This window comes from Nycticebus coucang, chromosome 12 (genome assembly GCF_027406575.1).
Source record: "Nycticebus coucang isolate mNycCou1 chromosome 12, mNycCou1.pri, whole genome shotgun sequence".
Lineage (NCBI taxonomy): Eukaryota > Metazoa > Chordata > Mammalia > Primates > Lorisidae > Nycticebus > Nycticebus coucang.
In genome coordinates, this window is record NC_069791.1 from 41,092,891 (window position 1) to 41,106,212 (window position 13,322).

Consider the following 13,322-nt stretch of genomic DNA (forward strand, 5'->3'; position numbering starts at 1 on the left):
TTTGAACATATTCTAAAGGGTCAAAATTTTTAGAAATGGCTAGAAAATAAATTTTATTTAATAATATAAATATTAAAGCTTTAATCTTAAAAAGATATTTTAACTCAAATATTGAAAAAATTATAGTTGTGATTATTTTTGCCAGTTATATTGAAACTCAACAACTATCCATGGTATAATGATGAATTTACTTACCTAGGTGCACAAATGATGATTCTACAGTTGTTTGATGTACAGGCTCAGAGAGAAAAAAATTGAGTACGTAATCGCTCTGAAACACAAGGCAAAATATAATATTTCTTAATTTCTTTTATTTATTTTTTATTTCTAGTCACTATTAATTGAAACTATTGCCATATGTAATTTTAAACAGATACCTGTCATATTTTCCATAAATAGAGAAAAAAATCATCAGATTGTTAACTCAATTCTATCATTTTACCATATCTTAAACTATTCTTTTGTGAGATTGAAGCTGATTACTTTTCATTTCTTTAAGAGGTTCAAGTATGTTCTGCTGTTGGAGCTCACCATTCTTGAGTTTAACAGATATACATGAATTTCACATCTCCTTTTTCTAAAAATGGTGTACCCTTGAGCAAGACTTTCTGAGAAAAATTACTCTCAGTAGGACACAGATGCTTACTTGGTAAGTAACCATTACTCTTCAGTGTTCAATTTTAGGAAAGTTCACTGTGTATCGACTTCACCTACAGCTTTGAGAAATGTTAGGGGATATTTAGAGACAGAAAAATGGATAATGTTATATCCCTCTTTAGAATACAACCTAGTAGAGGGAACAGATTATATCCCATGCTTTAAGGAAATTCCAGTTACGATTTTAGTATGTAAAAGAAGCAAGTGTGTTTCTTTTTTAAACAGGGATCATCATAAACAAATCAATATTAACCATAAATAAATTGACATTGAACTTTAAATGAATGGTTAACTGGTGAATCCTCCAATAGCTTTTCCTTAGGGAAATTGACACATATTCAGTTGTAAGTCATTATACAAACAAAATAGTCTTACCCATGAGAAGGCCTTTGTTATCTAAAGGGCACCACTGAATAATTGATTCTGTTCTCTGACTACCTATCATGGGCTGATGCTATAGTAGATGTCAAAGCTGCCTGGTTAGCCTTCTCTCTCATTCTGTGAGATGGCTCTATCAAATATTCCCCAGGAAAATTCAGCTTCCAACTCTAACTCCTTCTCTGCCATTGACTTTGTCTACACTTCAGAGTAAATGAAAGGTAGTTGGAAACTCCTTAACTTCCTTAAAATCTACACACAAACACACACACACACTGCTATACTTTCTCTTTCCTTCCTGTCACCATGGAGATGTCTTTTCCTATCTGTGATGAATTGAATTGCACCTACCACCATCCATATACTGAAGTCCCAACTCCTAATACCTGAGAATGTGATCTTATTTGGAAATAGGGTCCTTGTAGATGCGAGCAGTTAAGTTAGGATGAAGTCAGTCTGGAATAGGGTAAGTCTCTAATGTAATGTGACTGGTGTCCTTACATAATAAAAAGGGGAAATTTGGAAACAGACGCTCCTGGAGGGAAGATAATGTGAAGAGACACAGAGAGAAAATGGCCATCCACAAGCCAAAGAGAGAGGCTTGGCATCCATTCTTCCCTCATGGCCATCAAAAGGCTACAACCTGGTAGACATGTTGATTTCAGATTTTAAGTGACCAGAAATGAGAGACAATAATTTCCTGTTGTTTAAACCATCCAGTTTATAATACTTTGCTAGGGCAACCCTAGCAAACCATCCAATGCTGATCCCTTCTTCTGTCACTTGGATTCTATTCTTTCCTCCTCAGGACCCTGGAAAAATATTCCCATCCATACTTTAGCAGATTCACTTTTTCCTTCTCTTCTCATCAACAAAAAACATGGCCAAGTCTTTTCATTAAAAAAACTAACAAGCTGTGGTATATGTATACCATGGAATACTATTCAGCTATTAAAAAAAATGGAGACTTTACATCCTTCGTATTAACCTGGATGGAAGTGGAAGACATTATTCTTAGTAAAGCATCACAAGAATGGAGAAGCATGAATCCTATGTTCAATCTTGATATGAGGACAATTAATGACAATTAAGTTTGGGGGGGGAAGCAGAAAGAGGGATGGAGGGAGGAGGGTGGGGCCTTAGTGTGTGTCACACTTTATGGGGGCAAGACATGATTGCAAGAGGGACTTTACCTAACAATTGCAATCAGTGTAACTGGCTTATTGTACCCTCAATGAATCCCCAACAATAAAAAAACAAAAACAAAACAAAAAAAAAACTAACAGACAGATGAGTCAAACCACACAAAGTATACTCACATAGGGTATTATTATAAATAATATTATAAATAACATCCTATCATTAATGCTTCTTCCAAATCCTGTGTTACCTCTGAGAAGAATTATCTACACTCTCACTTGTTTCCTTCTTCAATTTTTATTCACTTTATGAAAGGCCATACACAGGTTTTTGCAGCTATTTTATCCTTTGAAAATGCTTTTATCATCCTTTTTAACAGTCTTTCTCTTTTAAAAATATATTTTGTTTTGCAAATCTAATGGGAATTTACTTAGTCCTTATGTATCTATTCCATTTTTAGTGAGATGCTGTCTTTGCTTTTAGGATACCAGTTTCTCCCAGTTTTTCTTCCATTTGTCCTGCCATCTCTTCTTAGATATTTTTTCAGAATCCTTTTCCTTTTGCTTATAATTTAAGTTTTAGTGTTCTTCATTTCTAGTTCCATCTCTCTTTCTTCAAATATTTTCATTCTTTCTGGGTGATGTTATCATCTTTGGTGGCATCTAAACCTTTATCCTAGATTTGTCACCTCATCTTTAGCCCTCTATATCAAAATGTTTCTTTGTTGGCTCCATTGCCTATTCTAAAGATAATTCAAATCCAAAAAATGCACCACTAAATGCATTTTCTGTCCCTTCTATTCAATTTGCCTTTTCTCAAGTGTGCAGCTACAAAATAGAGTTCATCTTTCTGGACTCTCTGTTCTCCTGACATAAAATTAGTTGCTAAGTCCCATGGATTATACCTCCTAAATACCTCATCTATTCATTTCTTCCTTCCAGGTGAACTGCCATCTTTCCAGTTCCAGCATCATCAAATTTCACCTAGATTATAGACGAGGTTCTCAACTCTTACCACACTACCCTTTAATCTAGTCCATTCACAACACAATTGCCAAACTAACCTTTCAGATCGAAAATCTATTAATTAACTGCTTAAAACCTGCAGTGGCTCTGCATTACTCTTAAGAAAAAGATCAACTGCTTACCATGGCTTTTAAGACTACTCTTGATAGGGATCTTGCTCATTTCCTTATCCTCATCTCTCACCAATTTTATTCTGGCGCTTTATGTTTAACTGCACTGAATTATATTCATTTCCTCAAATGTGTCACGCTCTCACATCTTCTTTTCTTCCTACATGCTCCTTTCTCCTTCCTTTTCTTCCCCAGTCATCCACTTGCCAAGGTTATCATATGTTCTTTTCTTTACTCATGTTAATCTTATTCACTCATGCCTAATCAGCATTTCTGTTCAATAAATACTTGTTAACAGGAACAAACTGAGGTCTGTCTTTAAATATAGAATACAATGGTGTATGGTGCAAATATCTATATCTTTGTAGTAGTTTATGCACCATTGTCAGTTACCTATTTTTTCTGTACATGTTGATCTCTTGTGAACTTGGTTATTAGGAACCTACTCATGAGAAATGGATCCACGAGTGAGACCTTATGTCTCTAAAAATAGCTGGGCATTGTGGTGAGCACCTGTCACAGCTATTTGGGAGACGGAGGCAAGAGGATCACTTGAGCTAAAGGGTTTGACGTTGCTCTGATGCACTGGGACTCTACCTAGGGTGACAAAGTGAGACTCTGCCTCAAAAAAAAAAATGGATCCATATTCAGGGACAAGTTTTTAAAAATTTTGAAATCTTAAAATCAAACCTCATACTGTACAGAATCTATTGAAGTAAATTTGACTTTCTTTGGCCTTTTGACAACTAGTCAATTATTCTTTGGTGACATTGTGACCTCACTCTGTAATGATTATTAAACTTCAACAGCAGGCAAGATATCTTTCCAATTAGCATCTGAAATGTCACCACAAGCTGATTATTTCCTTCTGTTTACACTGTCATATCCTTCAAGCTCTCATTGAGAAGTCTGGGTACGGGTGACTAAATATGAATTTTCATTGTAACAAGATTGTTTTCTTTGTTAAGGATAAACATAATCCTCAATTTATATCCTCAGTGAAGGGAGGATATAAAAGATAAAGAAGGTACAAAATTAACATTGCTGGATGTTAAAATAGTCAATTTTAAAATTTTCTTAGACTTGACTTTACTTGTATGTGTGCATTCCACAGCTGTTTAAGCACCTTGCACTACTAGTCTGGAGATTTATGGAAATGGTAGTCTACAATCAGTCTCACTAATAACCTGCACCAGCGTTCTCAACTGCGTTTGTACCTCCAAGAAGTGTCACAACATTTAGTGACAACTCTAAGGGTGTCACTGTTACACTGACTACCATACAACCATATGCAGTAGGGTTCTCCATACCTAAGAGTTGCCAGATGTAGTAAATAAAAACAGAGAATGCCCATGCAATATTTGAGACATACATTTACTAAAAAAATTTGTTATCTGTTAAAAATCCATATTTAGTTGGGTGGTCTAGCAACCCTAGAATATGAAGTATTTGGAAAGTATATAGCCATATTTATGGTTGTCCCAGTGACTGGAGGATACAATTGACAATTAAGTCCACTTATCTTAAATGCTTTGAAATACCTTAAAAGTTTTCACATTCTGAGCAATGTTGCTTTTCTGCTTAATTACACAATAGTTATGGTTTCCCAGGTGAAAAGTCTGAATTTAATTAACAGTCTTAATTTAAAGCCTGAATTTCCTTCTAGAAATAAGAAAACTGAACACCAGAGAGAACAAGGGGTTGACTAATCTGAATCAATACAAATAAAAGGCTGGTATAATGTGGCCAGGAAGCCCAGGTCCCTTTTGTGACCATCGCAAAAGGGCTATGGAAGTGAGAAATGCAGTTTGAAGGCAGGTGGGAGGCTGTTTTGCAGGGTCCTGGAGTCTGTCAGTCTTCTTAAAACTAATGTATGAATTTTAAGCAGAAAAATGTCAAGATCATGTTTGTTTTAAGGAAAGATGACAATGCAGCATTGTGAAAGAGGGGATAGCAAGAAGTCCTGGAGAATGCCATTGGCAAAACCGCCTTTATCTCCACGTGTTGTAGTCCCTGAGCATTCCATTCTGCTTCCCTGTCAGGCCTCTCAAATGGTAGTTATGTTCTCTTCCATCCTCCTTAAAACCCTAGTCCCAGCAAGAGAGAACAGTGAGGTAGGCAGGCACTTTGGGCATTTCCTTGCTCTTCTAATCTCTACTCTATCTTTCTTTATAAAAATGTCTTGTTTTGGATGTCACATCTCACTTGACTCTAAGTTGCATTCTCCAATAGTACTCTTGTCATAACCCACAGTTATTTTAATATTCAGACAAATCCTCTTTCCATATCCTAGATTCTTTGTTCTTTAGTTCCTCACCTTCAATGACCTTGTCCTACATCTTACTCAGCACTCACTTCTGTTTCCTTTACCTTGTCTTGACTAGCCCCCAAACTCCTTCCATTATCTTGATTTCTAGGCTCCCTGTCCACAATGCCTGCCCTTTTCCTTTCCAGCTTACTTCTTCTAGTTATATAACTCAAAAAATCCAATGACTCAAAAGATCATTTCACTGGCCCTAACCTGTTTTATATTTTCATGTCTCTCTATACATTTGGATTGCATGATCTATATTTATGATAACTCCCCCAGACTCTCTTTTCCTTTATTCTTTATTTATTGTTCACTTGGTAAAAAAACCCAGCTCAGGCTATTTTCTTGCCAAGTCTGCAACTGTAACAGGCCTGCTGTCTATTGCTGGAGGAAAATACCCAGGAAGGCTCACTGATCTCACTGTAACCTGGTGCCCACTCCCCCCAAGTAGGTGTTTAGGACTTTTGGGCCATTTTACAAATATTATTAGTCCATTTACTTTTCAGTTCATCAAAAGGACTGTTTTGTTCCTTATCCTCACCTCTCCAAAATCCAATACCCTCTTCCCCTCTTTCACTCTGCCCACAGGTGGTCTTCTTGTTGATGGACAAAGTAGAAAAACAGAAAAGAATTTCCATAAACTCCCACTAACACAGCTACCATCTCAGCTCACCTCTGTCCTGTCCTTCTTTACATGAATGAACTGTCTGTGTTATAATTTATGGCTGATTTGGGTGTTAGATCTCATGCCCTCTTCTCTACTCAAGATCATTACTCTGGTTTCTGGTGGACTTCTCATTTCTCTCTTGCTTCCTTTTTGTTGTTTTTATTTCAGAATATTAGGGAGTACACATTTTGTTTACATACTTTGTTTTTGTACATATTGAGCCAAGGTTGTAAGTATGCCCTTCAGCCAGGATGTGCAGTACCCATTAAGTGTAAATTGATCCACCCCGTTCTCTCCCCTCCCTTTGGCTTGGTTTTCATTGGGATTTTCTTCCATATGTACACTTAAGTATTGATTGATTAGTTCCAATTTGGTATTGAATACAAGTGTTTGTTTCTCCATTCCTGTGATGTTTCACTTAGAAAAATGGTTTCCAGTTCCATGCCCATTATCACGAAAGATATTATATCACCATTTTTTAAATACTTGAGTAGTACTGTATGATATGCATACATCACATTTTATTAATCCATTCATGTATTGGTGGGCACTTGGTTTGTTTCCATGTCTTTGTGATTGTGAATTGTGCTGCTATAAACATTCCAGTGCAGGTGTCCTTTTTATAAAATGACATTTTTTTTCCCCTCTGGGTATATATCCAGCTGTGGGATTGCTGGATTAAATGGTAGGTCTGCTTTAAGTTCCTTGCATTATCTCCATAAAATTTTCCATAGAAGTTATACTAGTTTGTAGTCCTTCCAATGGTGTATTAGAGTTCCTTTTTCTCTATGTTCATGCACACATCTGCTGTGGGAACTTTTTAATACAAGTTATTCTCACTGGAGTTAGGTGATATGTTATTGTGGTTTTGATTTGCATTATTCTAATGATTAGAGATGTTGAACATTTTTTCATGAGTTTGTTGGCCATTAGTATATCTTCATTTGAAAAGTTTCTGTTTATGTATTTTGCTCACTTTTTAATGAGGTTGTTTGGTTGTTTCTTGCTGACTTGCTTGAGTTCTCTGTAGATTCTGGTTATCAGTCCTTTATCAGATATATTGCATGTGAGTATTTTCTCCCATTTTGTCGGTTGTCTATTTGCGCTTTTGATTATGTCTTTGGCTATGTAGAAGTGTTTTAATTTGATGAGGTTCCATTTATTTATTATTGTTGTTGCTGTGATTTCCTTGAGGGTCTTCATTAATTTTTGCCTAGACTAATATCTATAAAGAGTGTTTTTCCAACATTTCCTTCTAGTATTCTTATAATTTCTTGCCTTAGGTTTAAGGCTTTTATCCATTGTGAGTTAATTTTTGTGAGTTGTGAGAAGTATGGTTCCTGTTTTAGTCATTTATATGACTATCCAGTTTCCTGAGCAATTTTTGCTTCTTAAGTGGATCTTTTTATGAGCATGTGATTATGCTACAATTTCCTTCAATAAACAAAATTCTTGACCTACATTTCTCTGAACATGATTTCCCCCCTGTTTATCTTTTAAGGAAAGCTTCTGCAAATTGCTTTCTACTTTTTATATCAAATTTATCTCTTCACATTCTCTCTTAACCCATTCTAATTAGGTTTTTGTTCCTAATGCTCACATCAAACTGTTCTTCTTAAATTCACTAATGATACCAATTTTGCTAAATTTTGTTTCAGTTCTAAACTTTTGACCATCAGTAACATTTGGCATGGATAATCATTCCTTCTTCTTTGAAATACTTTTTTCTTTTGGATTCCAGGTACTACATTCTTCTGGTGTCCAACTGATCACTCCTTCCCAGTCTTTTTGTTGATTCTTCCATATTTCCACAAACATTAAAATTAATGTTCTGCCTGTTTAGTCTTCAGACCACTTCCCTTTACATTTTTTTTTCTATTTCAGACTATTAGGGAGTCACATCTATTTTAGATTCACATTCTCTTCCTAAGTAATGTCATTCTGTCTCACGGCTTTGATAATCAATTAGTTGCCAATAACTTTAATATGAATATGTCCAGCCTAACTTTCCTCCTGAACTCAAGATATGTGTCTCCAGCTTTCCACTTGACATCTTGGGAAGTCTTATAGGCAACTCATTCTCAGTGTGTTTAGATGCAAGCTCCTAATTGCCCTCACTCTCCATGGCATCTCCTATCATTTCACTACCACAGTAAATGTTCAGATAATGCAAGCTTTTATGTCTATAAAGGTGTGTTAGTAGCTAGCAATCACCATGACTGGTCTGGGCTTGTACCCTAATAGCTGTTAAATATTTGGAACATTCTTCCTATGTAGAAAATTTGTATATTTTGTAAATAAATAAATGGTTCGAATTTGTCTTGGAGAATCTAAAGTTACTGGTCTTTTATATCAATGACTCATAAATTAATTAGGCTATATGAAATAACCTATGAGGTTTTATATATTTTTTCTTTGCCAGAGAGTAAGATGTTTATCCAACTGACATGGAATTTTTATTGTCTAATGATGTGTTTTAAAGTAAAAAATGCAATCAATAAAGAACTAATCTGAAAGCCAGTTGAATGATTTTAAATTAAAAATCTGCATAAAGTTTATATTTTATGTTCAGAGTTCTTATTAATATTTTATTTTTCAACTATATTGAATCATTTTCCATTTTATATGATTGATTTTTTTTGAAAGACTTGATCAATTTAAAGTTACTTAGAACCTGAGCATTTTTCCTACATCATATGAACATATTCTTATTATCAAAAACAGACAGTTAAAGTACTTGCAAAGATCAGAAGTAACATAAAATAACACTGAAATTGATTTAAAAAAAATAGCACATTAAGTGCTCCCATTTATTAACTGGCCATCCAACATCTAGAATTGGCTGCAGGATTTAGTTTCAGTGAGTTGAAACAATAAGTTAAATCTCTTTCTCTCTTTCTCTCAGATACAACGAAGTGATGTGAAAGTATAAATTTAAAAATGAATTCCCATAAGAGTTTTAAATCAAAGTTGAACAGTAATTGTGTTTTATTGTCTTTTTTCATAAGGCAGCTTGTCAGAATATCCAGTCTTTAATGTAGTTCAATCTACTATATTCATATTAGAGTTACACGGAGGAATAACACCAGGAAGACGAGTGAACTTCTAAAGAATCTTCTATAATTCTAGTTCTAAAATGTCATCAGCATTTTGGCAGACTGTGTAAAGCAATCTTGGTTTTACTGATGGTACACATATGACATTTATCCTGCCTGCAATGTAATCTCAGCTAGCTCCAACCAAGAAAAGAGCAATGTAGTGACAAATGTAGTAATTAACATCTGGGTTTAGCAAGCAGGGAACAAGAAACATATGTTCACTATTAAGATAGGATTTATCCACTGGATTTATTTTGACATTTGATTTCTGCTTAAGAAAAATAACATTGCTTAAACCTTAAGTGAGATCATTCCTCAGTTGAAGGGACTTTCAGTAACGAGGCACAGTACCGAGAAAAGCTAAAAATCACAATGAATATAGTTTAAAAAATTTTTTTTAAACAACAGCTGTTTGCATATCTCAGCAAAATTCAAATATGGGTGCACATTTGCTTACAGGCTGTTATCATTTGCAATAACTTTTATTATGAGTCTTTTTACTCTTTATAAGGATCTTATTTAGGTCATAACACAATTCTACCAGAACAGAGTAAAATGTAAAGAAGCAGAAGGAGTTCTTGTTAGCATCTCTATTATTTGCTTGAATGAAACTACAAACGCTGAAAGAATAAAAGTTTACACTAGTTTTGAGGAAGTGAAGTTAAAAAAACAAAAGCCAGGTGGACACAAGACAAAGATGTAGAAACTGATAAATGTCATTGGAAGAGATACTGGGATAGTGTATAACCATGGTCTTCATTACATCCATTTTCTATTGTCAACAAAGTGTGTGTGTGTGTGTGTGTGTGTGTGTGAGAGAGAGAGAGAGAGAGAGAGAGAGATTTGAGAGATTTATTGGTGTCCCTCCACTGGGGTTGCTCTTGTATCTTTAGACCAAACCCTTACAGACTTCTTGCTACTAACTGTACTGATTCTGGACTTTAAAGAAGCCTCTTTATCTCATTCCTTATACAAAACGCAAGACTACTTACAATAAAGAAGGACCCTAGAAGGACACATATACTATTTTATTTTAGGAAGTTAAGGTTGTCTAATTTCATACTGAAGCTGCATTTTCTACTTTCTTTTCTCCCCCTTTGCACTCACTGCCATATAGCAGTCATGTTCATATCTACATTTATCCCCATACTGTAAATCATCGAGAATGAAATATACATTACATTGTTTGAGTCTCTCTGATCTCTTGTCTGCAACCAACTTAAAGCTCTTAATCTAGAGCGTTACACATAGTAAGTGCTCAAAGTTTAAAACTTTCACAAAGTTATGTGCAGGGATATAAAATACTTTTAAATAGTTATAAATAAATATACCATATACCTAAAAACAGAATGTGAGTTTTAGTGTATAGGCATAATAGGATTATCTTTGCTTTTTCTATGCTGCCATATGACAAGCAACTATGAAAGAAGAAAAATATTTTTAGAGTATTTTGCTAGAATCAGAGATGAAGATTATCTTTTCACAGAAGCCTCCAGCCCAAATAGCATGGATTCCCTTTAAATCTCTTATTTTATTAAGAAAAGGAAGGAGAACCTTGTGAATGTATAAAAACATCTTCTAAGCAGTTAATATCATGTATAATAATAAAAATACTTATGGTACATAGACCTTAATAGATTTTAACGTTTATGTAGATAACTCTGTTATGAGGAAATGGAATTAAATCAATAATTCAAAACTTAAAAATATCTCAATATAACATGATTCACTTTGGAATCATTTATGTGCTTTTTAGGCCAACAATATTTCATTTAGTCCGAAAATTATTTTTCATTTCCTGAAATCGTATAAACAAACTGGTTCAGAGAAGCGTCTGGAATCATATGGTGATACATAAAACTTTTATGACTAACCCATTTGAAGAAAATTAAAAATTGACTGCATTACAGATCTCAGAGAACCTGAGTTGTCAGGCCACACTGCTTATTAACACTAATCAACATCTGTTAACATCACTATTGCTCTACCACAATTTAACTCCTATAACGAGTATGGTCTCAGGGCCTCTAAAATTCCTGTGGAATAAGGGAAAGAAAAAAATCAATATGTGAAGTTACAAAGTCTTCGTGAAACCACTGGTGCATATCAACATAGAGAGAATATAGACTACATGTCCCTTTATGTCTGCATGAATATCTGATTTAGATTTCTGCTTTCTGGGGTAGAGTTTCCTAAACCTGACTGTGTCTCTAAATCACTTGGGTTATTAAAAAAAAAATAGCACCAATAACAACAAATTACCTACTACCTTTAGAACTAGCATATTTAAGGATGTGGCCACCTCCCACCCTGGCTTGTTCTGAAACAAGTGATCTGTAGTATAACTCTGGCGCCCCTAGCCAGAGAGTATACAATCCAAGCAATCAAGAAAACATTTACAGCTAAGGAGACAATAACCAAAGCAAAGAGACAACCCACACAATGGGAAAGGATATTTGCATATTTTCAATCAGACAAAAGCTTGATAACCAGGATCTATAGAGAACTCAAATTAATCCACATGAAAAAAGCCAACAATCCCTTATATCAATGGGCAAGAGACATGAATAGGACTTTCTCTAAAGACAACAGCCAAATGGCTAACAAACACATGAAAAAATGTTCATCATCTCTATATATTAGAGAAATGCAAATCAAAACATCCCTGAGATATCATCTAACCCCAGTGAGAATGGCCCACATCACAAAATCTCAAAACTGCAGATGCTGGCGTGGATGTGGAGAGAAGGAAACACTTTTACACTGCTGGTGGGACTGCAAACTAGTACAACCTTTCTGGAAGGAAGTATGGAGAAACCTCAAAGCACTCAACCTAGACCTCCCATTCGATCCTGCAATCCCATTACTGGGCATCTACCCAGAAGGAAAAAAATCCTTTTATCATAAGGACACTTGTACTAGACTGTTTATTGCAGCTCAATTTACAATCGCCAAAATGTGGAAACAGCCTAAATGCCCACCAACCCAGGAATGGATTAACAAGCTGTGGTATATGTATACCATGGAATACTATTCAGCCATTAAAAAAAATGGAGACTTTACATCCTTCGTATTAACCTGGATGGAAGTGGAGGACATTATTCTTAGTAAAGCATCACAAGAATGGATAAGCATGAATCCTATGTACTCAATCTTGATATGAGGACAATTAATGACAATTAAGGTTATGGGGGGGGAAGCAGAAAGAGGGATGGAGGTAGGGGGGTGGGGCCTTAGTGTGTGTCACACTTTATGGGGGCAAGGTATGATTGCAAGAGGGATTTTACCTAACAATTGCAATCAGTGTAACTGGCTTATTGTACCCTCAATGAATCCCCAACAATAAAAAAAAAAAAAAAAAGGAAAAAAAAAAAAAAGGAAAACATTTGTTGGATGACTAACACCATAGTTTTAAAGTGGCAGCTAATATGCCAGTGCTCTCCAGTTTTCACATTTAATTTTTATTTATTTGGAGTCTGTTAATACAGTACTACTTTAATTATTTTGTAGTTTAGAAAGGGCCACTGATAAATGAGATGTAGGTTATACATCTCAGGAAGGTATTGTATCCTAAATAATCACTGTGCAAATTCAACTGAGTAAATTATCATGGTGATATTTGGGGAGTGGGGGAAGTCTACCTCTATAATTTCAGCTTCTTTTCAGTAAGAAACTATTTAGCATAAAACAGGATTCCCCTCCTTAAAACTTCAGTGTTAGGAGATGGATGAAATACTATCCCTTGGAGTATTTTTAAGATCTATAATTTCACGATAGTATTTCATGTTTGATGATATAAATGCCTTTTCCTTTTTCTTGTCCCCTCTTTGTTTAATTTTCCACTGTAACCCTAGACTTTAATTCAGTTCAAGACATAAGCAAGGTGGTGCCTGAAATATCCTCATTTTTTTCCCCTTAAATACTGACCAATAGAGA

At 35.0% G+C, this 13,322-nt stretch overlaps 1 protein-coding gene across 3 annotated transcripts in view; it reads right to left on the reverse strand.

Annotated features, from left to right (window-relative positions):
• The window catches only part of PIK3C2G (phosphatidylinositol-4-phosphate 3-kinase catalytic subunit type 2 gamma), a 453,317-nt gene that overhangs the window by 61,251 nt on the left and 378,744 nt on the right, over nt 1-13,322 (reverse strand). For all 3 annotated transcript variants that reach the window (XM_053556309.1, XM_053556307.1, XM_053556308.1), the window contains one exon: nt 196-271. In XM_053556309.1, coding sequence (XP_053412284.1) covers nt 196-271 — 76 coding nt within the window. The remainder of the gene's footprint in view (nt 1-195; nt 272-13,322) is intronic.